Source organism: Chionomys nivalis, chromosome X (assembly GCF_950005125.1).
Source record: "Chionomys nivalis chromosome X, mChiNiv1.1, whole genome shotgun sequence".
In the NCBI taxonomy this organism is placed as follows: Eukaryota; Metazoa; Chordata; class Mammalia; order Rodentia; family Cricetidae; genus Chionomys; species Chionomys nivalis.
In genome coordinates this window covers 117,442,963-117,461,487 of record NC_080112.1, presented here as the reverse complement: position 1 = coordinate 117,461,487, position 18,525 = coordinate 117,442,963, and the positions used below count along the sequence as shown (strand labels likewise).

General features: G+C 44.4%; 2 protein-coding genes across 2 annotated transcripts; one reads left to right on the top strand and one right to left on the bottom strand.

Moving 5' to 3' along the window:
* Positions 1 to 930: 930 nt before the first annotated feature.
* On the bottom strand, positions 931 to 5,610 carry Ndufa1 (NADH:ubiquinone oxidoreductase subunit A1). Its single transcript, XM_057759785.1, has 3 exons — positions 5,397 to 5,610; positions 3,334 to 3,423; positions 931 to 1,073 (listed from the first exon to the last, which is right to left on the bottom strand). The coding sequence occupies exons 1-3, from the start codon at positions 5,496 to 5,498 to the stop codon at positions 1,053 to 1,055; spliced, it is 213 nt and encodes a 70-aa protein (XP_057615768.1). The 5' UTR covers positions 5,499 to 5,610; the 3' UTR covers positions 931 to 1,052.
* Positions 5,611 to 5,706: 96 nt separating this feature from the next.
* On the top strand, positions 5,707 to 6,872 carry Rnf113a (ring finger protein 113A). Its single transcript, XM_057759784.1, has one exon. It carries the CDS (start codon positions 5,825 to 5,827, stop codon positions 6,854 to 6,856), a length of 1,032 nt encoding a protein of 343 aa, XP_057615767.1. The 5' UTR covers positions 5,707 to 5,824; the 3' UTR covers positions 6,857 to 6,872.
* The last annotated feature ends 11,653 nt before the right edge of the window (positions 6,873 to 18,525 follow it).

Sequence of the window (18,525 nt, the reverse complement as noted above, 5' to 3'; positions counted from 1 at the left end):
AATTGACAAAATGTTTTTGTAAGATTGGACTGCAGACAAGCCTGTGGGGCATTTTCTTAATTAGTGATTAATGGGGGAGGGCCTAGCCCATTGTGGATGGTGCCACCATGGGCTCATAGTCTTTGTTCTATAAGAGAACAGACTAAGCAATGATGGAGGAAGGTCATTGGTTAAAAAATAAAGAAACTGCTTGACCCTCATAGGTTAGAACATAGGTGGGTGGAGTAAACAGAACAGAATGCTGGGAGGAAGAGGAAGTGAGCTCAGACACCATACTCCCCTCTCCTGGGCAGGGCAGCTCCTCTCAGAGGCAGACACGATGAAGCAAGCCGCCAGGTCGGACATGCTGAATCTTTCCCGGTGAGACTGGTGCTACACAGATTCTTAGAGATGGGTTGATCGGGATATGAGAATTAGCCAGTAAGGGCTAGAGCTAATGGGCCAAGCAGTGTTTAAAAGAATACAGTTTGTGTGTTGTTATTTTGGGGCATAAGCTAGCCAGGCGGCCCAGGAGCTGGGGCGGCAGGAACGCAGCCCACAGCTCCCACTACAAAGCAAGCCGCAGAGAGCAAGCCAGTAATCAGCACCCCTCCATGGCCTCTGCATCAGCTCCTGCCTGCAAGTTCCTGCCCTCACTGCTTTTGATGATGAACTGTTGTATGGAACTGTGAGTGAAATAAACCCTTTCCTCCCCAAGTTACCTTTGGTCATGTTTAATCATAGCACCTACCAAAACCTGATCACTGTAACAGAAAAAGGAGACTCTCCAAGAAGCCACACCCACACTCTAAACTGCGTGTTTAGATATATCTTAGTTTCTTCAGAGTGCTTCTACTTCTCTCTCAACCCCCACGCTTATGCCTGTATCAAAATAGCTTTAGTAAACTCCAACTTTACTTTGTAAGAAGGAAAACTGACTTTAGATTTTTTTTAAATTTTTTATTCGGCATTATATAACTTGCGCATAGTATATAATATGCTGCATTTGCCTTTTAGCAAGAACAGATGATCATAGCTGAGTAATTTCTTTCATCAGCCAGGAAAATGCTTCCTTAATCAATGTTCTCCAAGCCCTGTAAAACAGTTTGAAAAGGAGAATGTGAGGACCCTGTGGATCATGCTGTTGATTTCCAGTGTCACAGAATCACTGTTAGTAAAGCAAGTGATTTCCCATCCCACATTTCTCTAGCTGCAGCAATAGAAGCTGAATTGGATTTCATAATCCTTGAATAAAGACCTTTGAGACAGGGTCTCACTCCATAGTCCTGGGTGACCTCAAACTCACAGAGATTCACTTGCCTTTGCCCTCAGAGTGCTGGGATTAAAGTTGTGTGCCACCACACCATGTCTGGTCTTTTCTTTTCTCTCTCTTTTTTTGGACAAGGTCTCATATAATCCAAGTTCATCTTAAACTCCCTATGTAACCAAAGGTAAACTCCTGATCTGCCTGCTTCCACCTCTCAAATGCTAGGATTGTAGAGTGCACACTATACCTCGTTCACTTCATTTTCTGACAGCAGCAAACATATTATATATATGAAAAGCCCTTTTCTTCACCCTAACTAGAATTATAGTCAAGCAACTATTCACTTCCTGGATCCTCATACACAGGCCCCTCCATAATTAGAGGATCAGTACACTGTCTCACAAAACAGCACCAAACACAAGGCAAATACTGTTATCCTCATTCAAACTCTTCATAAACGATAAAGCAGAAACTCAAAGAAGTTAGAAATCACCCGATTCTGCCTCAAGAAAACAAAAACCACTTCTCTAAGTCAGTCAAATAGTAGCAGAGCCAAAATTCAAGTACAATGACCCTAACTCTAAAACCTTTGCTCCAGAAATATGCAGACCTTCTAAAGAGGGCATAGTATCATATATCTGTAATCACAATCCCAGCACTCAGGGAGGCAAAGGCAGGAAGTTTGCTCTGAGTTCAGCAAGCTCCAGACCAACCAGAGCTATGTAGCAAGTGTCTGCTTCTAAAGAAAAGCAGTATCAAAACCAAAAAAAAAAAAAAATCATTCACAATGCTTAAGACTCTACTAGAGATAAGTAATGACATTCCTTCCAGGTAGGAAAAGAACATAGTCAGGGAAAATGAAACCATTGAACACCAAAGCATGGACTTTGTAAAGGCAGCTACTTACTATCTACCTTCATGTCCATGAGAGTTGATTCTCAGCCAGCATCAAACTGAGCCCCTGCAATACATTTTACTCATTCTAACCATGCTTTCTCATCTATAAAATGAACACAAAATTTACCTAAGTTCACTGTGGGGACTCTGTGAGCTAGGGGCAAATACAAAGTGATTTAAGAAACTGAAAGAATTATGAGGGTGAGAGGCACCTGCATGCAAACCTGTCAACCTTGTTGCAGGAGAGAACTGATTGCCTCCAGATTATCCTCTGACCTCTACATGCAACCTGCATTTACACACAAACACGTGCACACACACACAACACACAAATAAATAAAATTAAAAGTAATTAAGAAAAAATTATCTTATAAGTTAGGAAAATATAGCATTAATCTGAGTAATATTAAAATGCTACTTGGCTATTTTTGATTTATAAAAATAACAGTTTCTTAAAACCCAATTATGCATAAAATTATATTCCTTTCTATGTTTTATGAGTAAGATCTTTCTGTGTAGTACAAGTTAGTATCAAACTCATAGATTTTCCCTGCCTCAGCCTCCCAGGGGCTAGGATTACAAGCATGTGCCACCATGACAGCTAGGTCAATTCTTTAAACAAGATTTAAAAGGGCTGGCAAGATGCTTCCATGAGTAAAAGTGCCTGACACCAAGACCGAGGAGCTGAATTTGATCCCTGGGACCTACATGGTGAAGGGAGAGAGCTGACTCCCACAAGCTGTCCTCTGACCTTCACATATGCACCATGGCACACATACACAAAAGGAAGAGAAATTTTAGATAAATAAATAGCCAGGCCTGCTACTACACACATTTTATCTCAGCACTCAGGAGACAGAGGTAGGTCAATCTGTGAGTTCAGCCAGCCTGGTCTACAGAGCAGGTTCAAGGCAAGCCAAAGCTACATATTCAGACCCTGCCTAAAAAAGAAACAAACAGCAAACAAGCAAGTAAATAAATGGGAGAGTGTCGACCACGTACACATTCAGGGGAAGTGTACCCACACATGTACGAATGCACACCACACACATACAACACACCAACAAAGACCATTTTATGTATAAAAGACTGCATACTTCACTAGAAAAAAAACATGCCAATTAAATGAGTACCGTATGAACTTAGGCAAGGAAGTGCCAGAACATACTGCAATCTTTCAGTTATCTTACCTTGGACACATAGTAGCGGTTGACTCCTGAGACACGTCTATCTCTTTCCATCAAATACCATTGGTAACGAAAGCGACCAACTCTTTTTTCCTTCAAGTAAAGGACAATGCAGTTTATAAATATGAGTGATATATATGAGTGAAAAGATATAGCTCCAATTTTTCTTCAATGGCAAAGTAGGGGTTAAAGAGGTGGCTCCATGGTAAAGAACACTTGTTATCTCTGGGTTCTCAATTGGTTTCTCAGTACCAACATGTTTTGTTTTGTTTGGGGGGGAGGCAGGAGGAGACTCCTAACTGCCTTGAACTCCATTCCAGAGGAGACTTGATACAGTCTTCTACTCTCCATGGTGCACACAGATAGAAGCAGACACACATACATGTAAATAGTAATAATAAAATACATTTCTACAAAAAGAAATGATTCGCTAGAAAACTAGAATCATTGCTGAAGCAAAAGCTAAGTGGACAACACAGAGCCAAACCTCCTAAATAAAACCAGACCATTAATACCATTAATATTTAGGATTAAGTTGGTAACTGACTTCTTAAACTTCCTCTTCCTATTTTTTTGGGGGGGCACTGATTTTCTTTCTTCTTTGTTTCTCTCTCTCTCTGTCTCTCTCTCTTTTAAACTTAACTTTTTTGGGGGGGGGGGACAGGACCTCATTGTGTTCCGGGCTTTCCTGGAACTATCTAGCCCCAGGTTGACCTCCGGTCTTCCTCAATCTCCTTGCCCAAGCTTCCTGAGTGCTAGATTACAGGCTAGAGCCACCAAGCCCAGCTGTTTTGTTTTGCTGGTGAACCAGTGAGATGGCTCAGCAGGGAAAAGTGCTTGTTGCCCAGCCTGAAGACTTGAATTAGCTCTCTGGTACCACGTGTTAAGAGACAACTGCTCCCTGCAAGTTGTCCTCAGATTTCTGAAGGCTTGCACACACACTAAATCAAAAGTTAATTTTTATAAGATAAAAAAATTGGCAGCTGGGTGTGGTAGGTCATGCCTGTAAAGCCAAAACTCTGGAGGTAAGAGCAGGAGGATCCACAAGTTCAAGTCCAAGCAAGCCACGTCGTAGAGAATGAGAAAAATGAAGGAAAGAAAAAAAAATGTAGCTGTTGCTTTGTGACTCTAACAATAAAGGTTAGAGTACACCTGAAAGAAAAGTACAAACCAAAACAGAAGTCCAATTATAATCTGACAGTATTCTAAGGTCGCTGGGGAGGCCTAGGAAGAGGGAAAACGAAAGCCACGACGTGAGTTCCTTAAGGCTTACACATTCAAGTGGGAAGCTTAAAAGGAGGCAGGATTGATTAAGGATACTGAGCACACAGCTACAGAAACGTTAATGTGGGAAATTAAGCCAACAGAGGGAAGGTGTCGGACGGCTTAACGGGTAAAGGCCCTTGCCCTAAGCCTGAGGACCTGGGCTGTGTCCATCCCCTGGACCCACATGATGGAGGGAGAAACGCAATTCTGGCACGCTGAATTCTGATGTTCGCAGGTGCGCCTGACACGCCTACACCCACATACACACACACACACACGTAAAAAGAAAAACGACCAGGGATGGAGAGATTGCTTATTGGTTAAGAATGCCAGTCGCTCCCGCAGAGGACTTGAGTCCGATTCCTGGCACCCACTTCTGCTGCCTCCTACCCTCCTGCAACTTCATATCCAAGCGACCCGGTGCTCTTTTCGGATCTCCGCAGGCACCTACGCTCGCGTGCACAAACACAGCTACCCAATCGGTTTCCACAAGGAGATGAATGATGGGAAGGAATGGGGGACACAACTACCTCCTCTCTCCTCGGTCTAGGCAGTAGGGCCCGGCTCTTGCACGCTACCTTGCTAACTGCCAAACGCATCGTTTGCCTTTTGGGCCGTTCTTCCTCAACCAAAACCTCGCTATGTTCCGCTAAAGGAAAATGTGGAGTCTGCCGAGTCTCCGCTTTCAGGCAACACTCAAAGGAGGACAGAGGTCCTCACCCGCACACAGCGGAGCGGCAGCGCATCCAAACGGCCACCGTAGTCCCAAGGTCCGCAGAGCCCGGCCGCGGCCGCCTTACCTTGCCCCCGTTGGAAAACTTGTGGATGTACGCAGTGGACACCCCGGGGATGGTCAAGCACACGCCCATAATGGCGAGGCCAGGCAGAATCTCGAACCACATCTCCGAACCGCAACTCGCAATCCGAACCGTAACTCTCACTCCGAACCGCAACCGGCTCCTCAAAGGTGACCGGCCTTCACCTTCCTTCCGGCGGCACGCAGAAGGGGGCGGTGCCTTGTATGGCTCAGGAGGAAGCGACGGTGGCCGCAGGGGCTCAAAAGTGACTGGCGTTCTCCGCCTGGCAATCTTTCCCAGGCTGTATTTTTCGCCGCCCGCCCCCGCCTCCCCCCCAGCCCCCATCCAACTCACCGAAGCGGAGATCACGAAGTCTGACGACGCGGAGCGGTCCTGTACGCCGCGGCCGTTTCAGAGCTTGATGATCTCAAATGGCAGAACAACTTTCTCCGGGGAATTCGGCCGGCCAGGTGTGCACCTTCCTCTTCAAAAAGCCTGGGCGGAAAGGGGCGGCGGGGCGCCGAAAGCGCCCGCTCTGTGATGCAGGGTCCGGGGACAGTGGCAGCAGCAGCGACGAAAGCAGCGCTGTGGTCCGACCGGAGAAGAAACAGGCGACCCACAATCCGATGATCCAGAAGACGCGTGGTAGCGGTAAACAGAAGACGAACTACGGCGGCTTGAGTAGCGAGGACGAGAATGAACAGGAGGGTCTCGGCGTGGTCTACAAGTCGACCCGTTCGGCAAAACCCGTGGGGCCCGAGGATATGGGGGCTACCGCTGTCTATGAACTGGACACTGAGAAGGAGCGCGATGCACAATCCATCTTTGAACGGAGCCAGAAGATCCAGGAGGAGCTGAGGGGTAAGGAAGATGACAAGATCTATCGGGGAATCAATAATTATCAGAAATACGTGAAACCCAAAGATACGTCCATGGGCAATGCCTCCTCCGGGATGGTAAGGAAAGGTCCCATCCGAGCTCCCGAGCATCTACGTGCCACCGTGCGCTGGGATTACCAGCCCGACATCTGCAAGGACTACAAGGAGACTGGCTTCTGCGGCTTCGGAGACAGCTGCAAATTCCTCCATGACCGTTCAGATTACAAGCACGGGTGGCAGATCGAACGTGAGCTTGATGAGGGTCGCTATGGTGTCTATGAGGACGAAAACTACGAAGTGGGAAGCGATGATGAGGAAATACCATTCAAGTGTTTCATCTGTCGCCAGACCTTCCAAAACCCAGTTGTCACCAAGTGTAGGCATTATTTCTGCGAGAGATGTGCACTGCAGCATTTCCGCACCACATCTCGTTGCTATGTCTGTGATCAGCAGACCAATGGCGTCTTCAATCCAGCCAAAGAAGTGATTGCTAAACTTGGAAAGCATCGAGCTGAAGCAGAGGGAGGTGCTTCTGATTTCCAAGAAGACCCTGAGGAGGAGAGTTCAGTTCCCATTATTTATTAGGTTTTCCGTAATTCCCAGTCGCAAAATAAATATTTGTTGTTTGTTAAAATCTTTTGGAATCTTTTTTTTTTTTTTTTTGAAAGTGGCAGAGAAGGCAGGCGATGGAATAGGGCCCTGGATGAAAGGTTTCAAGATAGGTATTATCTGGATGTTTTTAGCCTTGAAATAGATACCTAACTGGTGAGTATTTCAGAGCCCTGTGTCATGAGTTGTGTGGATGGGAGAAGTCACGAAACAAAACTAAGATGTACTTGGGGGAACCAAAGTTGTGATGAAGTGAAGAACTGGACCTATTTATTATATCATATTTCTATATTATGTAATAGTGTAGAAATTATTTGATGCATTATGTTGTTGGAGCAAGTGTTTTAAAATGCACATTGGAGGGTTTGAGTTGGTCCTTGATCACTTTGAAAATGTACCTTGCAATCTTTGGAAAGTGGTCCATGCTTCCTTTGGAGCACCTATGGGTAACCCCCATTTCCACAGCTGATGAAATATGATAGATACTGTCCAGTATAATAGGTATTAGCCTCATGTGGCTACTTGTGCTTGAAATGTATAGATGGCCACTAAATTGGATGTTACACTTAACTGAATTTGTAAACTTGGAGATGGTAAAAGGCCTAATGTTTTATAATCCATAATCTGAAACTATCGGTGTTCTCATAGACTCCAATAGAACTAATCACACCTTGTTAAAATTAGTGTACTTATAGTCAGAATTGTTTGGGAACTAGCTTAGTGCTTGGCATATAGTTAAGAAATTGATGAGAGAGTTCTAAGAAAGGGGATTTAGACCAAAGCTTTGAGTCCACACCGAGGAATTTGAAGTTATATTCTGGGAAGATGAGGATGACACATACATTTGTGTAACATTATCGAGATGCAGAGAGGACAGGGCAGATTATTAGTCATTATTTTAGTGATATAATTCAAATTGGGTTGAGATCAGGAAACAGATGAATGTATAAATTGAGTTAAAGTGGGCTTTATTCATATTTAAAGATATTCATTTAAAGATTTTCTTTGAACAGACATTCTTTTTTTGTCCCTCTTTGGCTTTTTTGAGAGAGGATCTCTCTGTATAGCCCTGGCTGTTCTGGAACTCACTCTGTAAACCAGGCTGGCCTCTCACTCACAGAGATCTTGCCTGCCTCTGCCTCCCAAGAGCTCGCATTAAAGGTGTGCGCCACCGCCGCCTGACTGAACAGTTTCTTAAGCACTGTGTTTAGGCCAGGGGATGATAGCAATGAATACAGGAGACACAGGCCACAACTTCTGGAGCAGCTGTATACTGAACTGCAGCGACAAATGAGGGGTGCACGGGAAAAAGAATATATTGGGATGATCTCAGCCTTAACCTAATCTCTTGGGCTGGTGACATGTCTCAGTGGGTGGAGGCACCTGCTGCCAGACCTGACCACCTGAGTTGGACCCACATCGTGGAGGGACAGAGTTGACTCCCATCTTCAAGTGCACACTGAGAATAAAGTAAATAAAATGTAATAGAGAAAAATAAGAACGTAGTCCTGGGACTGAGGGGAATATGGTTCAGTGGAAGAGCAACTGGCTGCAATGCCCAAGGGGAAACAAAGAACTAAAACACAGCCTAAGAGTCCACAGACATGAGATCACCTTTTCTCTCTCTCTCTCTCTCTCTCTCTCTCTCTCTCTCTTTCTTTTTTTAGACAGGGTTTCTCTGTGTAACAGCTCTAGCTGTCCTGGAAACTCACTCTGTAGACCAGGCTGGCCTCAAACTCAGAGTTTCGCTTGCCCCTGTCTCCCAAGTGCTGGGATAAAAGGCATGCATCACCACTGCCTGGCAAGATCACTTTTTCTTACTATTTATTTGGTGTGTGTGTGTGTGTGAGAGAGAGAGAGAGAGACAGAGACAGAGAGACAGAGACAGAGAGAGACAGAGAGAGAGACAGAGACACACACACAGAGACACAGAGAGAGAGACAGACAGAGAGGCAGACAGACACACACAGAGTGTATGGGCATCATGCATGTGTGTAGTGCCTGTGAAAGCCAGAAGAGGGCACTGGGTCCCTGAAACTGGAATTAGGGGCAGCAAGAGTTCATATGTGGGTTCCCTGTGTGGCTAGCAAGGCCGCTTAACTGCTGAAGCGTCTTGAGAGCCCCGTGGACTCACTGGATAGACTAGGGTAGACTGTGTAGTAGAGTGTATGTAGCATAACTGAGGTATACGAGCAGTTTACTAGAAAGGGGGCTTGAGGACATAGGAAATAATATTTAAGAGATGCGCAGAAGAATCAGTTAAATAGGAAAGAAAAGAGGCTATTGTAGAGAAGGCCGAAATGAAGAAATGTCAGAGAAATAAATACAACAGGGGCTGAAGAGATGATTCAGCAGGGAAGAGTACTTGCTGTGAAAACCTGAGGACCGGACGTAGAAAAGTTGGCCATGATTGCACGTGCATGTAACCTTCAGCTTTGTGGGAGCAGGAAGCCTGGGAGCTCATTGGCCAGTCAGCCTGGCCAAAATGGTGAGCTTCCAGCACAATGAGAGACCCTGTCTGACAGAATAAAGCCCTGGCAGATGTCTTGGTGGGTATGACTGTCTGCAATTCAAGCCAGGAGACCTCAGTATGGATCACGGGAACCCATGTAAAAACTTTGCGGCAGTGTGTGAACCCCAACAGTTCTATAGGGAGATGGGAGGTGGACGCGGGAGAATACCCTAGAAGCTCAGAGGCCATCTGAACTGGGATACACAGAGCAATGAACACGAGATACCCTGCCTCAAAAACAAGAGGGCTAAAGAGACTAGATCGTTCAGTAGTTAAGAGTGCTTACTACTCTCCCAGAGGACCCACAGCAGGCCGTTAACAACTGCCTGAACTCCAGCTCCAAGGGCTCAGTGCCCTCTTCTTGTGTGCAGATCTCCACAGACCTCCAGACAAGCACTGTTCCTCATATGTGCCACCACACAGAAACCTGTACACAGTACACAAAAATAAATGTTTTTAAAAGATGGGGACTAATGCCTCAGTATGCCCCCCCAATACATAAATAACTGTAATTTTTTGAAAGAGTGAAGAGGGCCAGCAAGATGGCTTAGAGAAGGTAAAGAGGCTTGCAGTCAAGCCTAATAACCATAGTGGGATGCCCCAAGCATTGTGAAGGGAGGGAGCTAACTCCCACAGGTTCTTCTCTGACCTTTACATGAGCACCATGACAAGACACCCGACCCTCAGCACACAAATCATAAATAAATGTAGTTTCGGTTTTTTAAAATTAATTTCAAATTCCCCCCCCCCCTCTCTCGATTTATTTATCTATTTTGTTTACAGTGTTCCGTCTGCATGTATGCCTGCAGTCAGAATAGGGCACCAGATTTCATTACAGATGGTTGTGAGCCACCACATGGTGGCTGGGAATTGAACTCAGGATCTCTGGAAGATCAATCACTGCTCTTAACCTCTAAGCCATCTCTCCAGCCCTGTAGTTTAGTTTTTTAATGGTGGAAAGCCAGTAGAGGAAACCATTTGAAGACAAACTGTGATGACATCCCCCCCCCACACTGAGACTTTAAATTTTTATTTGTTTATTACATGTAAAAGTCACACACACACATACACACACACACACACACACACTGAGACTTTAAATTTTTATGTTTATTACATGTAAAAGTATTTTGCCTGCATGTATATATGTATGTGTACCATGTGCCTGTAGTGCCTGGCAGGCCAGAGAGGGCATCAGATTCCCTTGGATTGAAGTTACTGGTGGTTGTTAGTTACCATGTGGGGCTGGAAATTGAACCTGGGTCCTCTGGAAGAGCAGCCAGTGCTTTTAACCACAGTGCAATGTCACTAGCCCCAAATTTAAGCTTTAAAAATAAGTCTGCTGCTGTGGGATAATCCTTCTGTATGCTGTGAATATGTATTACTCTCACTGGTTGATAATAAAGCTAATTTGGCCTATAGTAAGGCAGAATATGACTCGGCGGGGAAGCCAAACTGAACATACAGAGAGGAAAAAGGGCGGAGTCAGAGGGAGATGAGGCTGACTCTAGTAACACGTCATCAAACCTCCAGACAGCCGGACACTCAGGCGTGCGTGTGCACATGGGTGCGCATGCACACACACACACACACACACACACACACACACAGAGAGAGACAAATAAAAATTTTTGAGGGATATTGAGATAGCTCAGCAGATAAAGCCTGAGGATCTGAGTTTCATCCTTCAATCACATGACAGGAGTAAATTGTTCATTCTCTAGCCTTGCCCTCTGACCTCCTTGCCCTGGCAAACAGATATGTTCTGTGTGCACATACAAAACAAAGAGATGTTGTAAAATTATTAAATTTATTCATTTACTGTGTGTGTGTGTGGAGGTCACATCATTCATATGGAACTTAGAGTATATGTTATGGGAATCCATTCTGGCCTTCCACCATGTGGTCCCAGGGGTCAAACTTAGGTCATCAGATTTGATGGTATGTTGTGTGATAACTCTTTTGTATGGTGTGAATATGTTTTATTCCCATTGGTTAATAAAATTGCTGAATTGGCTAATATCCAGACAGAACATAGCTCGGTGGGAAATTCAGACAAAGATACAGGGAAAAGAGAAGGGTGCAATCAAGAGGCACAGGCCAGACTGGGTCTCTGAGAGCAAGATGGGCATGCCATACTGAGAAAAGCTACCACCACATGGCAGAGTGTAAATAAGGAATACAGGTTAGCTTAAAATGTAAGAGCTGGTTAATATAAGCCTGGGCTACTGGTTGAGCATTTATAAATACTATTAAGCCTCTGTGTGGTAGTTTGGGAAGTGACTCCTGGGTATTTGGGACTGAGCAGCTCTGAGACAGGAAACATCTGCCTACAGTGGTAAGAACCTTTACCCATTGAGCCATCTTGCCAGCCCAGTATTTAAGGGCCAGTGAGATGTATCAGCCAGTATAGGTAAGTACCTGCTACCAAGTCCGAAGATGTGCATTTGATTCTGAGACCCATGTTATGGAAGAATTGAACTGATGTGGGTGAAATGTCCTCTAATCTCCTGGAATTCATTTACTTGGGCGTACACATACAAAATAAGTAAAAAGATTGAAGTTTAAAAACATTATTATTTATTTTTATATTACGTGCTTAGGTGCTTGGTGTGTGTGTATGTATGTGCATACATACATGCTATACGTGTATAGCACCTACAGAGGCCAGGATAGGGCATCCGATCTCCTGGAACTGGAGTTATACAGATGGTTGTGAGCTGTCACATGGATGCTGGGTACCCACCACGCGTGGAGAAAGAGGAAGCGCTTCTGCCAAATAGACTGTCTCCTGTAGACAGTTTTGTCTTTGGAATGCCAGCCCACAAAAAAGGACATGGAGGCATTAGTAATTATGAAAGCTCGGCCTTAGCTTAGGCTTGTTTTTAACCAATTCTTTTAACTTAAATTGATATATATATTTCTAATTTATGTTCTTCCACGTGCTTGTTACTTGATGGAGGAGGGTCATCTTTCTATCTGTTGCTTTCATTGGTTAATTAATAAAGAAACTGCTTGGCCTCTGATAGGGTAGAATTTAGATAGGCGGAGTAAACAGAACAGAAGGCTGGAAGAAAGAAGCGGAGTCAGTCAGTTGCCATGATTCTCCCACTCCAGACAGACGCAGGTTAAGATCTTTCCTGGTAAGCCAGCTCGTGGTACTACACAGAATATTAGAAATGGGTTAGATCAACATGTAAGAACTAGCCAATAAGAGGTTAAAACTAATGGGCCAAGCTCCCCATTTTTTTTTTCTCTGAGTCCTCTCAGTCCAGAAGTCCTCCCTATACCCTCTGCCTAGCTTAGCTTTTTGTTAAACCAATCACAGTGGCACATCTTCACGTAGTGTAAAGGAATATTCCACAACTGTCTCCTAGACTATGGAGCCAAATGAAGGTTTTATTGACCCCAGACCCTTCTATTTCCTGTCCCTCTACTTCCTTCTGAGTCTTGTGTTTTGCCCTATGGGGGATGAATACAAGGGCATGCTTCAAATCCCACTGCCCTCAGGCCTGAAGCAGGTAATTAAACAAGACAAATACAGGGGAGGCGATAGCCAGTGTGCCTACAAACCAGCAGCCTGTATTCTATCTCAACTTTTGCTCACTGATGCCCACTTTAAGTGTTTGGTTGCATTGGAGAAAAGAAAGATATGGGAATTTATTTTTGCGATAAGAATACAGAGTTTACTGGGGCTGGATAGATGGCTCAGCAGTTAACAGCACTGACTGCTCTTCCAGAGGACCTGTGTTCATCTCCTGGCACACACATAGTGAAGGGCCCAGGCCCTCGCTTTGATAATTCTGCAGCCATGAGAGGTTGCAGAGAAGACCCTGGAGGATGTATGCCCCTGACTCAGCAGGATGTGCTGTGTCCCCGACCTTGCCCGACCTTGCCCTAAGTTACTGAAGAAACCAGAAGATACTCCCCATATGGTAAAGATTCAAACAGAGGCTAGTCTAGCAGGCTCTGGGCTTTCTCTAGTGATAAGGATGGAATGCAGTAACCAGAGCAACTGCCACCAGAAGTAGCAATTTTCCCTCTGCTATAGTTAACCAATCAACCTAGGACAGGTACCCCCAGCTCAGAGGTGCACCAATCTTGAGGCTGTTACTATGCAATTTGCAGACCCCCTGACCCCCCTTGCTCTACCCTTAATAAATATCCTGTCCCATTGCGACTCAAGGTATCTCCTGTTCCACCACTAAGTCGGATGGACAAGAGACTTGGGTTTGAACTCGTAATTAAAAAGACTCTTTACTTTTGCACTGGATCTGGTCTCTCTCTCTCTCTCTCTCTCTCTCTCTCTCTCTCTCTCTCTCTTGGTTTTGCGAGACAGGGTTTCTCTGTGGTTTTGGAGCCTGTCCTGGAACTAGCTTTTGTAGACCAGGCTGGTCTCGAACTCATAGAGATCCACCTGCCTCTGCCTCCCAAGTGCTGGGATTAAAGGCGTGCACCACCACCGCCCGGCTTGGATCTGGTCTCTTGATGGTCTCTGGGGGTCTGGACTCTGGGCACAATAGCAGCTAACAACTGTCTCTAACTCCAGTTTCAGGGAATCCAAGACCTTCACAAGACATACATGCAAGCAAAACACAAATGCACATAAAATATAGTTTACAACTCTGTGCATGCTCTGCAGGTGTAACCCTGTAGCAATCTGAATATAATTGCCCCCCATAATCTCATAGGGAGTGGCATTATTAGGGGGTGTGGCTTTGTTGGAGTGGGTATGGTCTTGTTGGAGTAAGAGTGTCACTGTGGGGGAGGACTTTGAGGTTTCCTAGGCTTAGTATACTGCCCAGTGTTTTAGTCAACTTCCTGTTGCCTGCAAGATGTGGGACTCTCAGCTACTACTCCAGTACCATGTCTGCCTGCATGCCTCCATGCTCCTGACATGATAATGAACTGGACCTCTGAAACTGTGAGCCATCACAATTAAAGTTTTCCTTTATAAGAGTTTCTGTGGCTGGACAGTGGTGGTGCATGCCTTTAATCCCAGCACTCAGGGAGGCAGAGGCAGAGGCAGGCAGATCTCTGTGAGTTTGAGGCCATCCTGGTCTACAGAGTGAGTTCCAGGACAGCCAGGGCTGTTACAACACAGAGAAACCCTGTCTCAAAAAGACAAAAACCAAAACCAAAAACAGAGTTGCTGTGGTCACGGTGTCTCTTCGCTACAATAAGAACCCTAACTAGGACACCCCTTAGTTGCAAAGAACAAGAGAGTTTCAGTTGAAAGAATTGGGGTTATAAAACAGAGGCTTCCCTGAAAGACATGAATGAAAACATACACACATATATTCACACACGCATACATACACGCACACACACAAACACACACACACACACACAGAGAGAGAGAGAGAGAGAGAGAGAGAGAGAGAGAGCGAGCCCCCTCTCAAGGAATGCATAGTAGGAAGATGTAATTCAATGGCCCTAAAATTAAAGGCCTGGAAATTCCTTTAAAAAAGATTCTGTCCTTTGGGAAACAGGGAGAACCTGGGGAATTAGACTCTATTCCACAGGAAGAGACCTTGGGGATATGTTTGCTATCCAGAAGTCACTGCCATTCAGATCTTTGGGTCCTAATGAAGATCTCCTTCTGATGCCAAAGTACCAAACAACTCTTCCCTCCAAAGAAACTATTTCACTTAGCATACCTAGAACCAGAGTCCCACCTCCTGCTGTCCAGGAAACTGAGGGATCCCCACTTCTGTTTTCCACACTTTACAAGGTCCACCATTTAGTTAATCATTGTCAGCCAGAAATCGGCCAGAGTTGCTGGTTATGCTTAACCCCCTACCACCATACTACATAGGGATAGGAACTAACCAGACTGTTAGCCTATTGACTGACAGAGCTCGCTTTTACTGAGGGTAGCCCAAATTAATGTTAGAGGACTTAAAAGGGATTGAAACTTGTCTACTATCCAAAACCTTTAACCTAGGCACTTCCCCTTCTTCTGATGCCTGCTGTTCTGCCAGTTAACTCATCTGGACAACAGCAATATGACTAGGTATCTGAGACTACTTGGTAGCCTTGTTCTAATAGTTTCACTAAATGTGCCTCTTCTGATGCCATACAAATCAAGTAACACCTATTATGCATCTTAATACACATCCTGCCCCAGGTATACCTATATAATGGGGAAGAAGGGAGAATACATTTCAATATAGAACCTGAACCACAAAGAAAAAGAATTATGCCTGCTGTCATCCCACTCCTGGTTGGAATGGCATAGTCAGCTCAACAGCCACAGGCATGCCAGCCTTTATCAGAGTACAGATAGTCATAGATTAAAGGGAGTAAAGAAAAATAAGCCACGTAAAAATGGAAAATTCACAGAGAGTCTGGATTATATATACTATTGTGTATTCTTTGAATTTTTGACTGTGAAGGAGGTAAGTACAGAGAGACATTTCATTGTATGGGCTGCTAAGCTAAACCAGCATGTATAATATAAAGGTATCTTGACTTCAGAATTTGGATCTAAGGATATGTTGCTTTGGAAAATAGGTTTTTCTTTTGTTTCCACAGAAGATGAGAACCTGTGGATTCCTTCCAGACTAATGTGGTTTGATGGACCATGCCCCCTGAAAGGTTGCCATGAACACCCTCAAAAAATTACCTCGCCCAACTGCTGATTGAGATGAACCTAGCACACAGGATACACCATGAAAGACCTGATTAATAGTGTCCCCCCCCCCAAAAGCAGGAAGCAGTATGGACAGAAAAGGGGAAGTGATGTAGGATTCTCCTCTGTATGCTGTGAATATGTTTTATTAGCATTGGTTAATAAAAAAGCTATTTGGGGCCTATGGCAGCATAGAATAGAGCAAGGCAGGAATTCCAAGCAGAGATAGAGGAGAAAAGAAGATGGAGTCAGAAAGACACCATGTTGCTGCTGAAGAGACAGATGCCCAGGAACCTTTCCAGTAAACCACAAGCCTTGTGGTAAAATATAAAATAATAGCAATAGGTTAATTTAAGATGTAAGAGTTAGTTAATAAGAAGCCTAAGCTATTGGTCAAGCAGCCTTGTAATTAATATAGTTTTTTTTTTTTTTTGGTTTTTCGAGACAGGGTTTCTCTGTGGCTTTGGAGCCTGTCCTGGAACTAGCTCTGTAGACCAGGCTGGTCTCGAACTCACAGAGATCCGCCTGCCTCTGCCTCCCGAGTGCTGGGATTAAAGGCATGCGCCACAAACTTAATGTTTGATGTGGGAAAGTCCAGCCCACTATAGGAAATACCACCCCTAGGCTGGTGGTCTGTGATGGCATAAAAAAAAGCAGGCTGAGAAAGCCATAGAGATCCAGACAGTAAGCAGCACTCCTCTATGGTTTCTCCTTTAGTCCCTGCCTCCATATTTCTGTCTTAAGCCCCTAATATGGCTTCCCTTAATGATGGTGACTTAGTATGTGTAAGCTAAATAAACCCTTCCCTCCACATCTTGCTTTTGGCCATGATCTTTATCACAGCAATAGGAATCAAGTAAGACAACTTCTTAACCAATACATACCTGCGATTCCTAATAACAACTAGGATTATGGCTTTGCTAGAATTTCTTTGCAAATAATGAATTGGACCCAATTGAATAGAAAGGACTTTGATGACGCTAGATTTCTAGATGTATGGGAAGTTTTCAAACTCATAGGTCAGGCTATTTGACCATATTGGGAGGATCTATGTCTGTCAGTGGTTAAAAATATGACAGGGTCGAAAGAAATAGAACTGGATCGGTAAGGAGGTAAAAGGATATGGGAGGAGTTGAGGAAGGGAAATGAATATGGACAAGATTTATTGTTTGAGTTTTTTAGAATAAAAATTGATTTGTTAAGAAAAATGTAAAAAAATAGGCTGGGGTGATGGCTTAGTGGTGAAAGCACTGGCTGTTCTTCCAGAGGATCAGGGTTCAATTCTCAGCATTTACACAGTGGCTCATAACCATTTGTAACTCCAGTCCCGGTACATCTGATACCCTCATCTGGCCTCCTCAGACACAGACATGAAAGTGATGCACAGATATACATGAAATCAGAACACTCATGCACACATAAAAACAAATAAATAACATTTTTAAAATGTGACTGGAGCTTGAGGGAGTATTCTATTGACCAAATTAATACAGGACATAATAGAGAGGTATGGTCAAATGATTAATAAAGAAGGGGAGGGAAAGGGGGCAAATAAATTGGAGAAAGTATGTTCGGAAGAAAACAAAACAAAACAAATGTATTAAGAAAGTTTTATTTTAAGTGTCCTCTTGCATCAGGCCTGCCAAGTTCAAAAGGCAAGACTAAGGGCTAGCACATTACCTTGTGTTTTCAGAAAATAGATTTTGTGGGCTGGAGAGATGGCTCAACAGGTAAACACACTTAATGCCAAGCCCGAGGACCTGAGTTCAATCCCTAGGACCCACATGGTGGACAGTGGCAACCAGCTCCCACAAGTTGTCTTCTGACCTGCATATACCCACTGTTGCATGTGCACACTCATACAGACACCCACAAAATGAATATAAAAGCAACTCCGAGGGCCCGAATATAATCCCTATCACTACCACCACTACAACATGCTCTGTGTCCCAAAATGGGCCAAGCGACTTGGTGGAAAGAGAACTGATTCCTGCCATGTGAGCACACGTGTGTGCCACACACATGTGTACAATGAATGAATGTACTTTTTAAAATGTACAAATAAAAGGAAAGAGGGGAGCAAAAGGAAAACAGGCTGAAGTCGTTAGCCTGGAAACTAAAGGAAATTTCCCTGCAGTAAATGGAGAAATGAAAATAGATGACAATGCAACCTCTGATGGAGAAGAGGAGGCCACACTTGATTAGCCACACATCGTGTCTGTCAGTGGACCCTGTTCTACTTATTATCCAATACAAAGGGCTATTTTAATCAACTGTTTATAATGTGACAGGGTAAGACAGTGAAGAGGTTCCTCCATCTTGTAGTCTGGGACCATTTTAGATTTGACTAGAACTTGATCTCCTTGGTGGGAAGCACTATGGAAAATTACCCGACTCACAATGCCCAAGGTAACTGCTTATCTTAGCTTCTGTTAAACTGCTTGTGTAGAACCCCATCCAGCTAACTGCTTTCCTTAGCTTCTGTTAAACTGCTTGTGT